This window comes from Anolis carolinensis, chromosome 3, assembly GCF_035594765.1.
Source record: "Anolis carolinensis isolate JA03-04 chromosome 3, rAnoCar3.1.pri, whole genome shotgun sequence".
In the NCBI taxonomy this organism is placed as follows: Eukaryota; Metazoa; Chordata; class Lepidosauria; order Squamata; family Dactyloidae; genus Anolis; species Anolis carolinensis.
The window spans coordinates 166,018,029-166,036,585 of NC_085843.1; the positions used below are offsets into that span (position 1 = coordinate 166,018,029).

The 18,557-nt window shown below is 39.0% G+C and overlaps 1 protein-coding gene across 10 annotated transcripts in view; it reads right to left on the minus strand.

Annotated features, from left to right (window-relative positions):
- Window positions 1-18,557, minus strand: part of cabcoco1 (ciliary associated calcium binding coiled-coil 1) — a 210,813-nt gene that overhangs the window by 95,097 nt on the left and 97,159 nt on the right. For 8 of the 10 annotated variants that reach the window (XR_010004460.1, XM_062975779.1, XM_062975781.1 and 5 more), the window contains one exon: window positions 2,359-2,505. The exons of the other annotated variants lie outside the window; for them this stretch is intronic. Coding sequence is in view for 7 of the 8 variants with exons in the window: in XM_062975779.1 (XP_062831849.1) it covers window positions 2,359-2,361 (3 nt within the window). In the remaining variant the exon portion in view is untranslated. The remainder of the gene's footprint in view (window positions 1-2,358; window positions 2,506-18,557) is intronic. 10 annotated transcript variants of the gene reach the window in all.

The window sequence follows — 18,557 nt, forward strand, 5'->3', positions numbered from 1 at the left end:
TTGGGACTGATGTACACTGGCCCTATTTTGTATCGGTCTATTGGCTAGAAAGTGACAATATGTCTCAGGACACTCTTACTGGTATCCCAACATACATATTTTCAATTCACTATTCACTATTTACTTTTCAATATACATCTTTTCAATTTCTTAGCATCTGTGTTACATAGCTGTAAGTACAGATTGAATATGTTTTATCTGAAATTCTGAAATCCAAAATACTCCAAAATCCAAACCTGTCTTTATAGGTGGCAGAGATCTTTGCTTGCTGCTAATCCAGTGTATGCAAACTTTGCCACATGTACAAAATTATTGAAAACATTGTACATAAAATAACCTTTCGGCTATGTGTTTATGGGGTATGAGAATAGTAAATAATGTTTCTGTTTAGAATTGGATTCCATCTCCAATATAGCTCATGATATACATTAAAGTACAGTAGAGTCTCACTTATCCAACACTTATCCAACATTCTGGATTATCCAACACATTTTTGTAGTCAATGTTTTTAATGCATTGTGATATTTTGGTGCTAAATTCGTAAATACAGTAATTACTACATAGCTATAATGTGTAATGAAATAATTTTTCTGTCAAATTTGTTGTCTAACATGATGTTTTGATGCTTACTTTGTAAAATCATAACCTATTTTGATGTTTAATAGGCTTTTTCTTAATCTCTCCTTATTATCCAACATATTTGCTTATCCAACGTTCTGCCGGCCCGTTTATGTTGGATAAGTGAGACTCTACTGTATTCTGAAATCTGAAGAAATCTGAAATGCAGAACACATCTTGGCCCAGGCATTATGGATAAGGGATATTCAACCCATGTGTGTGTATATCTATCTATCTATCTATCTATCTATCTATCTATCTATCTATCTATCTATCTATCTATCTATATATATATACACACACACACACACACACACACACACACATACACACATACATACACATACACACACACACACACACACTAGCTGTGCCCGGCCACGCGTTGCTGTGGCGAAGTATGGTGGTATGGGAAATAAAGTATTGAGGAATTGGTGGTAGTTAAGGTAAAGGGTAAAGGTTATCTCCTGACATTAAGTCCAGTTGTGTCCGACTGCACACTGAAGTGGATTATATGGCAGTGTGGAGTCAAGATAATCCAGTTCAAAGCAGATAATATAAGATTATAAATGGGTTATATAGCTGTGTGGAAGGGCCTTGAGTCTACACTGCCACATAATCCAGTTTAAAGCAGATAATCTGTATTTTATAGGCAGTGTGGAAGAGGCCTAAGTGAGGCCTAACTCTGCCTGTCCCCTGGGCTGAGTGGGTTGCTAGGAGACCAAGTGGGTGGAGCTTAGCCTTCTAACTGGCAGCAATTGGATAAAAACAATTCTTCCTCTCCCTCTAATTACGACTTTATTTTTCTTTTCTTTTTGTTGTATGAACGTAGAGGCATGGATGAGGGGTTGTGCTGCCAAGTTTAGTGTTTCTGGGATGTGTAGTTTTGTTGTTTTGTCCTAGGCCGAAATTTCATTACCCTTTTATATATATAGATATATATATATATACATATACATATACACATACATACATACACATACATACATACATACATACACACACATACATATATATACATACACACAAAATTGTGTAATGTACAATGTAACAAAGAATTATAGGCATTATCTATCTCTAATTCTTCATCTAGAATTAGATTAAGGTCTAATAATATTTTAGGTTGTCATCACTGCATAATTAAATTCTGGTTTTAAAAATAGTGTAAACAAATACAGTTTAAAAAGATATAGTCACAGCGGAAGAAGTAGCTTTTGTGAAATAAAAAAGTAATATCACACTTTTTAGGTGGATTGTAAATTATTGAGACAGTTCATAAAAGAACAAAGCTAACATTTGGAGGAAAGAAAGAATCTATAATGTGAAGCTAGAAGCAATCATTTTAATCCAGAGTAGAGTGGTATCATTGACAATTAATGCAAGTTAATTTTCTTGTAAAAGCATCTGACTTGTGTTGGTTCTGATTGAGCATATTATACTATAGGATCAAATTATTCTCCAGACTAAAAATACTGGGGCCAAGTGAAATAGTCTACTGATATTTTCAAATGTCTAATTTCTTCAGGAAAGAAGGGTATGTATGATATAAATACTAAAGGAGTTGCATGAAAAGATTATAGTTTCACCATGACATTAGTATTTTTATTTGATAGGAGGAACTACAATGGAGATAATAACCCATTTATTGCTGAACACTGAATATTGTCTCTCTACTTAATATTGCCCAGCACTAAAAAAAGCAAAGCATGTTCTATTATCACGTAGTCTTTTGCCACTCACCATGTGGTCTCTTCCAATTCTGTGATTCTATAATTCTAAGGTCATTACTGCAACATTTTCTCCTGGAACTTCCCACTCAATAAGTCCTTAAAAAGTGATCTTCTTGTTCTTTTGACATGGCATATCAATTGCTTTGTGGAGTTATACCTGTAGGTGAGTTAAATTCAGATGAAGAGTTAATGCCAATTTCGGCCAAAGTGTCCCACACCATTTTAAGTCACTTCTTGTTGCTTTTTTTTTTAAATCCCTGACCAAAATCTCCCAGTTCCCTAAACTTGAAAATTTAAGGCCCATTGAATTGTTACTTGGAAAGTGGTAACAGGGCAGGAGGGTTGGTAACCCTGGAAAGTACATTGCCCACATTTACAGTGTATGAGGTTCTACTATGGCTGCTGGTCATCCTTATGCACTGCTTTGCTGTGTATCATGGGACTGGGCTACTTTTGTTATTTTGCACATTATCAGAACCATCCAAAGTTCTTTCACCTATCGAGATAAAGACGAAAATAGCATTCTTCCTCTCCTAAAATAAGGTGTATACTACTCAATGCCAGCCAATTATTTTGGCACAATATATGAAAATGTCACAATAGCCTACCCTCATCCCTAGCTCTAAAAATACAATGTAGAGTGATCCCAGTACCCACAGCTTCACTTAACCACATCCCACAAAATATGTCAACTTTAGGAATTTCCTGGCTTCTCTAGGTGATTCTTTAGCATTCATGTGCCAGAATGCACTATATAGTGAATCGTTAGAGAAGAAGGAGCACCGGTGGTGAAGTGTGTTAAAGACCTAAGCTGCTGAACTTGCAGACCAAAAGGTCCCAGGTCCAAACCCCAGGAGCGGAGTGAGCGCCTGCTGTTAGCTCCAGCTTCTGCCAACCTAGCAGTTCGAAAACATGCAAATGTGAGTAGATCAATAGGTACCGCTCCGGCGGGAAGTCATGCTGGCCACATGACCTTGGAGGTGTCTACGGACAATGCTGGCTCTTCGGCTTAGAAATGGAGATGAGCACCAACCCCCAGAGTCGGACATGACTGGACTTAACGTCAGGGGAGACCTTTACCTTTACCTTACTAGAGAAGATACCTCTAGGGCAGTGGTTCTCAACCTGGGGTCCCCAAATATTTTTGGCCTACAACTCCCACAAATCCCAACCAGTTTACCAGCTGTTAGGATTTCTGGGAGTTGAAGGCCAAAAACATCTGGGGACCCCAGGGTGAGAACTTCTACTCTAGGGCAACCCTATGGTAACATCAGATGGAAATCATTCATTTCAATAGAGCTTGCTATTAAGCATTTCTTCTGTTTCTACAATAAGTTCAAGAATATCCCCCCCCCCCCCCCCCCGGATAGGCAAGGTTTGTGCGGTGATAATGAATTAAAACTTTATTGCCATTTCATAACACAAAAATCTGACACCTGAGGTGTATATCTCATGCATTGGTCATGTTGTCTCTGTCCAGGGATTGTCATAACTGCATTGAGAGCCCAGCCATCTCAGAGAGATATACCCCTTCAACTAGGCACAATGTTACAAGAATGGTGACAGTCACATTCTCACTTATTTTAACTGTAAATAACACTTTTCTTCCTGAACAGTGCTAATGATATAAGGTGCTGATCCATCTTATCTTCATCCAATGCTTTATACAAATTCTATGCTGCAATAATATCCAACAGGCTTAAAGACACAAGTGTCAAGTTTCTTTATCAGAAAATAAGAGCAGATGCATGGAGGCCCCAATTCAAATGGGGAGTGTAGCTTGCAATGGACTAATGAGCTGTATAGGCAGTCCCCAAGTTACGAACAAGACGGGTTCTGCACGTTTGTTCTTAAGTTGAATTTGTATGTTAGTTGGAACAGTTACATTTTTAAGTGTAACTCCAGCCACACACACACACACACACAAACTTTGGATAGCATGGGGAAGTGAGTTTGTTTTTCTCCCTGTGCCCCTGTTCAGAAGATTTCACCTTACTTTCTGTCCCTGTTATAATTGGATTTTGGAAAAATTGGCTTATTGTGGAAACAAGGACTGGTGATAAAGCTTCATTTGAGACACCTTTTCCCCATGATAACTCTTTCAGGATTGAATTTCCTTTCCTAGGGGTAGATTTCTCTCACTTCCAATTGTCTAAGTCTCATTCTTAACTATGAGTCATTTGTAAATTTGATGTTTTTAACTCAGAGACTGTCTGTATAGTCTTCCATCAAGCAAGGTTACATGTTGTTTTGGAAATTACTGATATGAGGAAAGAATCAACACACACACTTACATGCATCATTCTCCTGCTTTAGAACCAGCTACTTTTCATGTTTCATTTTCTTTTTTAGGTAATGGTAAAGCTACTTTAAAAATTATACTTATCACAATGTATAGCTTGGCTCTAAAAATGCTGAAGATAATCCTAACTGGAGCAGTTTTGTGAAACTTTGCTTGTTACGTCCCAGTCTGACAGCAATCCATTAAAACCTTCAGCCTGTTTCAGTAATAGCATTGCTGGATGAACCATATTCTGGTTATAACTACCCATTAAGGGAACTCTTTTGAGCCATGCTGTTAAAACATGGCTAAAATGATGCTGACATTTCTGGTCATTTTCAGTCAGATCCCAGTTATCCTGCATAAAACAAATGTCTCTGTCGTAATAACTCAAAATTATGTGGTGATGCCATTGTAATCTTTTCAGACGATTAAGCAGCGTAATACATATCTGCCCATCTCTTGATAGGATAAGTAAATAAAAAAGGTTGAGCAAGTATATATGTTGAGATGGAGAGACATTGCTTGGTTTTCAATGGCAAATTTGTATGCAAGATCGGTGCAGAATGATATATCCCAAACATAAACAGGAAACTGTTCAGTCATGACAAGATATTTCCTAGAGGAATATTTTTGTATCTCATCTTCTATTTGTGAGCATAATTCAATAACACAATTTTCTAGCCTATCTCCTATAACAGACAATAACGTTAGTTTTACAACTAGATGTGCGGATTCCAGGTGGATATATGTGACTTCTTTCCAATGATTTTTAACACAAATCTTTTAAAGTATGTAACTTTCTCAGCATGGTAAGATTGGCTGGGTAGCAAGTTTTAATGGATTTCTTCTCCCTACCCTCTCTTTTCAGCAGTGGCCCTCTCTTCATTTAGCAGGTCACAGTGTTCTTTTCCCATTTTGAGGGCATTTGTCCAGGACTTTATACATCTGACTATCTTTAATGTTATGTCTGTCCTTGCTAAAAGTCTCTTTTCAAGTAGAAAATAGATTTTTCATGTATGTTGGGTTGCTGCATAAAAATCAGACCTAAGGTTTTCCCATAAAAATACAGTGACCTAAGAGAATTAAAAACCACCCGCTATTGTTGGACAGCCACTTAATTCAAACCACGGGTTTCAAAGATGGCAAAGAAGGCATCTTGCTGCACAAGAATCCTGAATTACTGAATGTTAACTCTAAATTAAAAAACAGTTCAGATGCTATTACAAAATTGAATGCGCTTCAGAGTTCAGGCAGACAGGGCAGCCTTTTCAACCAATTCATTAAGTAGAGTTGGTCCTCTACAATCTCCGGTTTCACATTTGGAAATTTTATTATTCACAAAATAGAGTAATATGTTCTCTCTAAGAAGCTTTAGATCCTCCAGTGAGACATGGTCATCTCCGTTGGAAGCTGACCATGGATTCATTCTGGAGCAGCTAAAGATTCCAAGAGAGAAAATTTCTCTAGGCTTTTGTAGATTTCCCCCAGCATGATTGTATGGCCAGCGTTTGCTAAACAGTTACTACAGAGCAGATCTATACAACATGTGGCCTGCACAAGCTGCTGGTGTGACCTGCTGAGTGCATAATAAGAGTAGTTCTCTTATTATTTTAATCGCTGGTTTGCTTTTTTATGGTGATTTTTATTTAATCACTACATTATTGTTTATAATGGGTTTATTCTGTTTAAATTTCTCATTGATGATGTGTGTTTTATCCTGTTTTATTGTGATCATTTTGGCTTGGCCCCATGTTAGCCATCTCGAGTCCCTGCAGGGAGATGGGGGCGGGGTATAAAAATAAAATTGTTGTTGTTGTTGTTGTTGTTGTTGTTGTTATCATTATTATTATCGTTATTATCACTCCAGCCATTGCTGCTATTTGCATCCATCCCCAGGAAAGAAAGAAGGAGGGAGGGGGAAAAGGAAAGGGAGAAATAAATAATTAAATAAAGAGAGGTAGTAAAAAGAGAGAGAGGGAGGGAGGAAGAGAGGGAGGGAGAAAGGAAAAAGAAAGTGAAGGAGACAGGGAAGAGGGGAAAGAGAGAGGGAGAGGAAGGAAGGAAGGAAGGAAGGAAGGAAGGAAGGAAGGAAGGAAGGAAGGAAGGAAGGTTGGTTGTGTAGTGGTTTGAACCTCAGACTATGGCTCTGAACCCATCGGGTGACTTTAGACAAGTCATATTTCCTCAACCTCAGAGGAAAACAAAGGCAAGTCCCCTTTGAAGAAAGGTTGATTAAAAAACTCTGGGAAAGGGCTGCCTTATGGTCGCCCTAAGTCTGAAACGACTTGAAGGCACACAACAACAATCTTAATTAATCATTCATTATTCCTTACTTGGAAAGTGAAGTGCTAAAAACCTTTTTGCAGTCCCAAGAGTCTTAGTCTAACTAATTTTGGCCCCTTACTGCTGACAAGTTATGCAGTGCCCTAGAGTCATGATGGAGATTATTAGATAGATGTTATTTCACCTAAAAATTAGATTTTTTATTTGCGGTTTTTCTTCTTTTGTAGGTGCATTGATTCCCTAACCTCAGCAAATGTGGAAGTCTTACAGTATATTTGACTACAGCTGCCACTGACCAGTTTGTAATCCAGTCTACCTGAAGAACACCAAATTGGGCAGTCTGAACCAAAGCCTTTGGTATTGGTACATTTAGGCACTATGTTGGGATCAGTTGACAATCTGTCAGTCCCACCTAGTTGCTGTTGGCCTCAATTTCATCAGTCTTCTCCAAAACCTTGCCAAGTGTGATATGAGATTTCAGTATTCCTAATACTTTTCTCCACAAATTTAAGAGCCATTTAGAGAGAATCCTACATCACTTAGGGTACCATTATGCCACTAATTTTATAGAAAACAGTATGCCTTCAAGTCGTTTCTGATATATGACAACATTAAAGTGATCCTAGGTTAGGTTTGTTCAGAGCAAAATTTGTTTAGATGAGGCTGAGAGAGTGCAACTTGCTCAAGATCACCCAGCGGATTTCCATGACTGAGCGAAGATTTAAACCATATTCTCCAAAGCAATTGTTCAACGTACAATCCATTACATTACACTGACTCTGTACATATACTTATTTACACAATGTAAGATGGCATCAAGCATATTTTTAAAAACTTTTCATTAGACTAAATGGCATTTTTCAAAAGTTACATTTGTACTACAATTCCCAGAATCTTCCAGGCAGCATGACAATAAGCCATGCTAACTGGGAGGGGGCTTGGAAGTTACAGTTCAAAAGTAACTTTACCATGCTCTTGGTATGCTGACTGCATGAAGTAATTTATCAATTGTTTCTTTGAAGGCTTTAAAATGATATTGAATGAATGATTCAGAGACGAGGCTACCAATCAGACAGTGTCCAGTTTGAATCATGCCATGAATTAATTCAATAGCCTTGCAGTCATCTTCTCCTTATTACGGAGCAACAATAATATTTACTAACTAGTCTTGCAGATTTAGATAACACATATAAAGCTCTTTGAATGTTGGTATGCATGCTACAATTACCAAGTATTACTGGAGTAGGTCTCCACTCCATATGTTGATCACATTTTCATGAAGGATGGGAAATATCACTCTTATACAACAGGGTGTTTCCTTCACACCAGTGGATGCAAGGATGGTTGAACACATAAGCCTGAACAAGAATGATAAACAAGGGAGACTTTATCAGCATCCCAGCTCAAGAGCACGTCCATGAAAAATATTTCATAACTCCTCCCATGCTGATGTAGATTTTTTTTTTATGATGAAGCAAAGGAATCCCCAGCAATGCAAAGTGAATCCATGCTGCACTGTCATCTGGACAAATATGACATTTCAGGGATGGTGATGTGAAGCTCATCGTGATAATTCTCAAGTAAGAAAATCTATACCCAAAGGGCAATTTTTCATTCAATTTCTTTTACAGCAGTAAAGTAGCAAAGCAGTGAATCAATGCAGACAAAAATCAAGATGTACTTGAAAAAGTTCACCACAAAATGATCCAGCCAAGATAACATGTTTCAAGGATGCAGTTTCAAAGATACAAAAGACAAGTCAAAGGAACAGGCATAGCAACCTGCAGAGTTACAGTTGCTCTTCAGGTTTCTTATTGTTGCTAAGGCTCATCCAAAGCTAAAACTATTTGTGGATTTTTAACTTTGTTCATGTTTTTAAATACATTATAACTGTATCCTCAATTCGCTTCTGACACGATAAACAAATAAAAACCCAAAGCTAAAACATAATACAATGTGGGACTTATAACTTTCCAATTAACCCTTGTGACTCCATTGTGACTGGATTTTTTGCTACATGTACCAACAGAAACTTAGATGGTAGAACAGACCCACAAATAATGCTAACTGCAGAATAGCAAATGGCACATCTCAGCCCATACCCAGACATCAAAGTCAAGGTGCCATTCTAAAAATAATCCTGTTGTTGTTGTTGTTTGCCTTCAAAAATTTCCTATTTATGTGATCTAACAAGGTTTCTAGTCCTAGTCCAAACCAGTACACTGTGTTGACATACAAGGCAGAAAACTCAATGAATGCATCTCTGGTAGTAAAAATACTATAATAACAAAAGAAATATCTAATATTCTGCTGTTGTCTCATGACACCCAAAATCTGTAGTTTCCCTATAATCTTATTGATACTATTAGTCAGATTTTGCGTTATATCATGTGACTGCTTATGCTATATCTCTCCCCACTATCAATGCCACTCCGTTTCTTCTTAAATTTTCTGAGTTTTCTGAGTAAGACATAGTGAGGTTATCTGATGAAAATGTCCTATTCTAGTCGACTTTAGCTCACTCATCACAAGAATTGCAATGTTTCTGTTATGACTTCCCTAATTCATACTTCTCACATTCCATGTTCCTATAAAACAGTGGTTTTCAATCTGGGGTCCCCAGATGTTTATGGGAGTTGTCAGCCAAAAACATCTGGGGACTCCAGGTTAAGAACCACTGCTATAAAACATGTTGTATGGCTTCAGACTTTCCTTTCACCTTTAAGCACTTTACCACTTTACCAGGGTCAATCATAATAGTTGATTAGGTGCCATCAGACATAAGAGACTAATCTTCTGGCACTATCTCTTGTTCCATTTTGGATGGCTTCTTCATAGGGTTTTCGCAGTAAAATACATTAAAAACAGATCTATGTTGCCTTTGTCTACACAGTAGTAACAAGCTTAGCTATGGTATTGCTGCCATTGTTTCTGAAAGATCCTCAACTAGTGTCACTCCTTCACTACTGCTGCTTCTCAGTACCTGTTTGGTACATTTAGTTTGTCTCTGCAGAAGAAAGCCTGCCTAACATAGGAAACACTTCCAGAAATACTGCTATTATCAGCATAGCCTCTCATGCCCACACACAACTCCACCACCATGGAAAGATAGTGTCATGGTTGAAATTCAGAACTCTCTCAAGTAATAACAGAGCTTCCAAAATGACTTCACGGCTTGGCAGCTCCCTGCAATTGCTCCTTTTTTCTCCTTTTTGTCTAGCTAAATTCATTCTGTCACCTTTTTTCTTATCCCATGCCTCTATATTGAGGTTGAAATTGTCCTGTCTCCTGAGGAAAAACGTGTTTATGCAGTATATGGTCATCAAGGCTACTTTGATTGATTTGCCAGTGCCCATTAGTTGGTATATTTTTTAAAACTACCGAGTCATGCCAGCACACACTGAAGATTTTGAATAGGAGGATATACTTTTAGTTTCTTTTCTTAGTGGATAAAATAGAGTGATGGCATGATATGATTGTGTAAAGATAAAAGCACAAAATGGAGCATGTTTTTAAAAAATGCTGCATAACAGATATCTTTTTTTAGGAACCAGGAAAATCTGAGTCATTGCAGAGTCAAACCTCTCAATTCAGACAGACAGACCAAATAGAAAACACACACTATTACAGTAGAGTCTCACTTATCCAACATTCGCTTATCCAACGTTCTGGATTATCCAACGTGTTTTTGTAGTCAATGTTTTCAATACATCGTGATATTTTGGTACTAAATTCGTAAATACAGTAATTACTACGTAGCATTACTGCATACTGAACTACTTTTTCTGCCAAATTTGTTGTATAACATGATGTTTTGGTGCTTAATTTGTAAAATCATAACCTAATTTGATGTTTAATAGGCTTCTCCTTAATCTCTCCTTGTTATCCAACATATTCGCTTATCCAACGTTCTGCCGGCCAGTTTATGTTGGATAAGTGAGACTCTACTGTACTATCAAATTGATGAGTTATGAAAAAGAAGAGACCCTGCAAATGACAATGAATGAAGATTTAAATATGATGTGTTGTTCCTACAAATGAGTTAAGATATTAAAACTATTATTTAATGGCCTCTGGACTTAAGAATAATGTTATATTAAACTCCATACAGAAACGTAATAGGCATAATAAATTTGAATTGACTGGAATGGACTTTGTACAAGTGTAGCCATCAGATTTTTTTTTTTTTTAAATACAACTCCAGCTAGGAAAGAAACATCCGTCATGCTGGGTCATAAATGCTGATAAAAAGGCAATGACTCCTGAAAAATTAAAGTGAAATATTTATGCTGATATAAACATCTGAAGGAGAACAATAAAGTTGCTCTGAAAAGAGCAACTAAAGACCGGCAGAGGATTATTTTTTCTTCCCAATTACCTGTTTCCTGTAGATTTTAAAAATGTATTCTGGATCAGACACTAGTTTCAATACACTCTAATACTCAGCTGAATATGTAATGTGCCCCATTTCTATGACAGCATTTTGTCATCAGGATTAATAGCAGCACAGGGAGAATAATAACACCCAGCACTAAGATTATCTGTGGTGGCATAAATCTATTTTCAAATGTTATATGAGGCTGAATACAAGTGTGTGGTGTGCATTTTAAAAGCTATAGACAGGATCCATGCGCATTTTCCTTTATATGTATAAAATTTGATTATCTTCCCAATAAATGTAGTATTCAAAGCTATGTACAATTAAAATCTACTCCTTTAGTAGAATCAGATTAACACCAAACCTTAGCATTTCTAAAAATGCATGAATATTAGAACCTAGCAAATATCCCGGCAGGGGGAAAGCTGGAAAAGGAAGGATTAAATATGGTTTCCTAGAGCAGGGCTTCTTAAACTTTTCACTTGTGACCCCTTTCAGCACAATTTTTTAATGTGATGCCTGGTATATACGTTTATAAAATAGGTATAAAAATCAAACATTTACTGATAACAAATCAGTATTTGCAAAGCTTGCTAAATATTCTTTTTTATGAAATATAGCTAAAGCATCTTATGCACTGTAAACACTCCACAAAAGATATATGTAAATGTCTAAATCAGCCACTAGGTGGCATTCAGAAAACTTTTACAGTTGCTAAATTTTTCAGGACCTCAACATTCAACTAAAGTGACCCCATTTACGATTGGGACCCACAGTTTAAGAAGCAGTGTCCTAGAAAAAGGAGTTGGGAAAGAATGAATGCAACCATAGAAAAGGCATTTTCTAATTTCTAACTACAATGGAGAAATAGGTGGGACTCTCTCCTCTTTGCTTCCACTTGTAGCTCCTCAGCTTTGAAACAGCAGCCCTGCCAAAGGTACTCTGTGTGCCAAATATGTGCCAGCAGGAGAAGGCAAGGCTCCTTTTCATCTTTTTTATCAGGTCAATATAATCCCTCATATTTCAAGGCCAAAACTGAGACCTAGGGATGACCTCTTGTGGTATTACAGGGAACAGCCCTGATGAAGTTACAAGGGTGTCATTAACTCAGGGAAGCACTTAGTGATGACATAAAGGTGGATAACTATTGACCAACAGCCACAATTGCATAGAATTTGCCATTCAGGTGAAAAACACCAAGTCTAACAAAGGAGAAATGAATACACATATATTTCAAGGCAGTGTTTTCACCTTAAGATTCTTTCCTGTGGAGAATAAAGAGCCAGACCCTGAGATTTAGCAACTCTATTTGTAGTAAAAGAACATGTGTAAAGACTGCTTCAGATGACCTTGATGGGAGGCATGTATGGAATAAAATACTTTGTAAGGCAGGAGTGTCAAACTCATTTTCATCGAAGGCCACCTCAGCCTTATGGTTGCCATCATTGAACCTATGACTGGGGAATCCATGGGTATAGAGGTCCAACTATAACTTTTTAACATAGTGGTCTTCGATCTTTAGTTTTTTACCAAATTTGAGTCCCCAGGAGTTATTGAACAACAAGTACCATCACTTTTGATTATGGACTGGGATAATAGGAATTGCAGCCCAATAGCACTTGTGATTCTGAGATTGTGGAAAGGTTAAAGGATATTTTAAAGACAGACATCATATCCACAAGCCTTGTATCTAAATTTAAACCCCACTATCCTGACTAAGGAGCCCCGGTGGCGAAGTGCGTTAAAGCACTGAGCTGGAGACCGAAAGGTCCCAGGTTCAAACCCCGGGAGCAGCGTGAGCGGCCGCTGTTAGCTCCTGCTCCTGCCAACCTAGCAGTTTGAAAACATGCCAATGTGAGTAGATCAATAGGTACCGCTCCGGTGGGAAGGTAACAGCGCTCCATGCAGTCATGCCAGCCATGTGACCTTGGAGGTGTCTACGGACAACGCCGGCTCTTGGGTTAGAAATGGAGATGAGCACCAACCCCCAGAGTCAGACATGACTGGACTTAACGTCAGGGGAAACCTTTACCTTTATCTTATCCTGACTAAACAAAACAAACTGCGCCCTTCCAGGTGTCACTGTATCCCAACTCCCATCAGCTATAGTCATGATGTCTAATGATAAAGGGTACAGGAGTTGTAGTCCAGTAGCCAGAAGGCCACATATGGCAGGATGGATTCAGTTTGATACATGTGTTCTAAGGTGACCTGGTGTCCACGGGGTGCATTGGACTACAAACCCTATCAGGCAGTCAGCATGACTGTACCCATCATAACTAGAGAGCACCAGATTGAGGATGGCTTTTCTGAAATATGTCTCTGAGTAGTTCTGACTTGATCATTTATTTATTTAAGGCTGTTTAAGGAGATTCCACCTGTACATTAGGAAGAACTTCCTCACTGTGAGAGCTGTTCGACAGTGGAAACTGCTGCCCCATAGTGTAGTGGAGGCTCCTTCTTTGGAGGCTTTTAAGCAGAGACTGGATGGCCAGGTGTCGGGGGTGCTTTGAATGTGATTTCCTGCTTCTTGGCAGGGAGTTGGACTGGATGGCCCATGAAGTCTCTTCCAACTCTATGATTCAATGATTCTATGATTCTTCAGGCAAGCAAATGGCATTATCTTCGTCTGTAGGCTGACCCTTGATCAAGCTTTCAATGCTGAGAATGCCCATAATTCAGAAAGAATATTGACAAAAGTCAATATTTTGACTTGTCTAGCTCAGTTAATGAAGTAGATGTCTTCTTGGGTATACCTTCTTTAACGGATACAATTGACTTCAGAGACAGAAATAACATGGGTAGGTTCCTGCACTACAAAAGACAAGAATAATAAAAAGAATGAAGAATAGAATACTTGAAGAAAGACTGAAGAAGCTGGGCATGTTCAACTTGGTGAAGAGATGACTGACAACAGTGACAAGTGGCATGATTGTACTCTTTTAATACTGTAATGGGCTGTCTCAGAGAAGAGGATTCAGGTCTGTACTCTGCTGATCTAATATTTTAAGGTAGCAGAGAATATATTTCAATTGAACATTAGAAGGTGGGAATCTTCATTCTTTGATCTCTTCAAAGAGAGGCTGTACTGCTATTGCTGGGAATGTTTTAGCTGGAGATCCTACACTGGGCATGGAGTTGGACTGGATCATCATGAGGCCCCTTCCAGCTATTTGATTCCATGATTCTAAAATGTTACACCATGATCTTACTTTTTAATTATTTGGAAGACTATTTTCAACCACCCATTTTTTTTGCCAAGATTTTTTTTTATTATTGCTTAAAACTATGTTTGGTTATCACTGGAAATAGTAGGCAATTACATAGTAAAATGTCAGCTGGATGGGTAAATTGACAGATGAAGTCCATTGAAGAAATGGCTTTGGAGGAATTGTGGGACTGGCTGGAAAATGGTTTCCATTTATTCTCTACTGCAATATTCAGTGTAATAATAGCAGACTCGAAGGGTAGTTTTTTAAGCTTAAATGTATTATGATAATAAAATCCTTTTTCTCATTAAAAAAATGGTTGAGTGAAAATCACGACCATAAAATTGAGAAAGGAACCACCCTCAAGTGAAAAAGAGCTGAAATAGTAATTGTAGGGGATTTAAAGTTGCCAGAGCTAATAGTGACTTTATATTACATGGTTTCTTTGCTGTGTGATGATTGTATCCTGAAGTGAAGAATAAAACGCATTGATCAGAATATATAATTAAGGACTATATCTGACAAGATTATTTCTCCTGCTGACAAATAAATGTCATTTTTCAAAAGGAGTGTTAAAGGGGGGAAAGTGATAAAAACATGTGCAGAGGCAAAAAAATAAAATAAAAAAGGCTCCCTCTAGAACACAGAGGGGTCTTTATGAGTACTTACAATAAGCAGTTACACTGGAGCTGGCATGAAGATCAAAAGACTGACAGATTTAATTTATGTTTCCATGATGCACACACAATGGCATGTACAAGCCAATCTGGATGGCTTTCAACAAATAATTGCTGGTGGGGAAAACTAAGATGTTAAAAATCATTAGTGCTGAATTCAACTTTTAATAGAACACAGGGCATGACAAAATACTCTCGTGTCATTATATTGCTCAATGTCACTTTCACTTCCACATCTATGTTTAGAAGTAGTAGTACTTGTAATAGTAATAGCAGTAATACCGTGTATGTTTTATAATACTGATGTATCCTTTTATGTTTGAAGTGGAAAACCACATTCAAAGAATAGGCAACAATAATGGGAAAGAGACTGATTACTAGTCATGCTTCCAATTCAGGCAATGCCCACATTCATGGGGAAAGGTGGTCTTTTAAAAATAAATGAAAATAGGATCTCCACATTAGGACTTGTGAGTCCCATGCTCAAATCCCAATTTAACTGAATACCTTGTTGAGTGAACCTAAACTTGCTCAATCTAATCTACTTCATGAATTGTGTTACAGATATTTGTGCTAGCACTGAGTTCCTATCTAAGTGCTTGTCAATGCTGAAGAACAACATTTTTGCTCCCCTTACTGATCCACATGGATCCTACTGCAATTCTGTTAATGCCACATACATCATGGTGAGATTGTCATAACTAGCCACACATTTCCCCTGATGAATTTATCTCACAATTAGGGATGTTTCATATTTCCAATCCTTTGTATTATTTTTGGCCACACAGCAGTGGCCCCAGCAAACAAAAAGTAAACCCTCATTTACTCTCCTATTCCTGGAGGTCAGGAAGGTCCTTTTCTTCTGTCTCTCATGCAAGGAAGGTGCCCCTCCTCTTCCTCCTTCATGCCTCTTACTCTAGAGCAGTGGTTCTCAACCTTCCTAAAGCCACGACCCCTTAATACAGTTCCTCATGTTGTGGAGACCCCCAACCATAAAATTATTTTCATTCCTACTTCATAACTGTAATTTTGCTACTGTTCTGAATCGTAATGTAAATATCTGATATGCAGGATGTATTTTCATTCACTGGACCAAATTTGGCACAAATACATGGGCCCCTGGTGGTGGCGCAGTGTGTTAATGCACTGAGCTGCTGAACATGCAGACCAAAAGGTCCCAGGTTCAAATCCCAGTAGCGGAATGAGCGCCCGCTGTTAGCCCCAGCTCCTGCCAACCTAGCAGTTCGAAAACATGCCAATGTGAGTAGATCAATAGGTACGGCTCCGGCAGGAAGGTAACAGCACTTCATGCAGTCATGCCGGCCACATGACTTTGGAGGCGTCTATGGACAACGCCGGCTCTTCGGCTTAGAAATGAAGATGAGCACCAACCCCCAGAGTCAATCACGACTGGACTTAATGTCAGGGGCAAAACCCGATACATGGTGAGGTTTTTTTTTTGGGGGGGGGGATTGATACTGTCATTTGGGAGTTGTAGTAGCTGGGATTTATAATTCACCTCTTCTCAAAGAGCACTCCGAACTCCACCAATGATGGAACTGAACCAGTCATAGCACACAGAACCCGCATGACAAACAGAAAATGCTGGAAGAGTTTGGTGGGCAGTGACCTTGAGTTTAGGAGTTATCGTTCACCTACATCCAGAGAGCACTATGGACTCAAACAATGATGGATCTGGACCAAACTTGGCACAAATACTCAATATGCCCAAATGTGAACACTGGTGGAGTTTGGGGAAAATAAACCTTGACATTTGGGAGTTGTAGTTGCTGGGATATATAGTTCACCCACAATCAAAGAGCCCCTTGAACCCTACCAACAATAGAATTAGACCAAACTGGCAGAGAGATTTTCAGCTTTCTCTGCCAAAGGGGTTCCTAAGACCATCAGAATTATGTGTTTTCTGATGGTCTTTGGCAACCCCTTCTGGCACCCCTTTGTGACCCCTCCAGGGGTCCCGAACCCCAGGTTAAGGTTGCTCTAGAGTAAGAGGTGTGAAGGAGGAAGATGAGGGGGGCTGGGGGCACCTTCTTACATGAGAGACAGAGGAGGAGAAGAAGAGGAAGGCACCCATCCAGGCAGCAGTAGCATTAGAAGCACAAAGGAGATTCCACCTGAACATTAGGAAGATCTTCCTAACTGTGAGAGCTGTTTGGCAGTGGAACTCTCTGCCCCGGGGTGTGATTGAGGCTCCATCTTTGGAGGCTTTTAAGCAGAGGCTGGATGGCCATCTGTCAGGGGTGCTTTGAATGTCATTTTCCTGGTTTTTGGCAGGGGGTTGGACTGGATGGCAACTCGATGATTCTATGATTCTAAGGAAGAAGAGGAGGGGGTCTGGAACCACTTTCCTTTCATGAAAGATGGAGGAGAGAAGGAGAGGAAGATGCCCAGCCAGGCAGCAGCAGCAGGCAAGGAGTCAAGGCGGCAACTCTAAGACAAACCATGCAATTGCCAAAAATGATGGAAAGGGGAGGACAATTTCCCCCATTGCCACCAGTTAAAGAAGTGAAATAGTGGAGCAGGGCACTGGGCTGTGTAAGTGGTGTGTGGGGCATCTTTGACATTTGGCAGGAGGTAATAGTGCCCTGCTCTACCTCCCTCCTGCTGCTTCTGAAGAAGTTAGAGGGCAGGGCCAGCAAGGGGGAAATGGGGAATGTTTTTAAGGAGATTTTATTTATAGAAAGAAAAAAAATCCCTAAATGTTGGGGGATACTCAAACATTATAAAACTTGGTGGGCTAAAAGTGGTAGATTTGTCCTCTGTGTGTGGCAATTTTCACTCCTCTAGCCCTAAAACTAAGGGGAAGGAGAGCCTGGGGAAGCCCACCTATAATGGGCAATGGTTCGAAATTTTTTGTTTTTTCAGATGCAGAATGAAAAGTCCTATTTGGAAAGGTGTCAATTTTCAGGAGCTGCATGAAAATGAAAACAGGGGACTTACAAATGCAACAAACAAAAACAGATAGCACTTCTATACAAATGCACAAGCGTAATATAGATATATTGCCGAAGGCTTTCATGGCCGCGATCACAGGGTTGTTGTATGTCTTTCGGGCTGTGTGGCCATGTTCCAGAAGTATTCTCTCCTGACATTTCGCCCACATCTATGGCAGGCATCCTCAGAGGTTGTGAGGCATGGATAAACTAGGCAAGGAAGGAGTATCCATTGGGCTCTACAGGCCAATGGATACTCCACCACAGACATCAGAAGAGCTGCAAGGCCAAGAACAAGTCATGAGAGTCAAGACAAAGATCCACCCAGAGGAAAGGTGTTCTTACCATACATCAAGGAAACCACTGACCACATAGGAAAACTGATGGAGAAGCACAACCTACTAACTATCTATAGACCCACAAA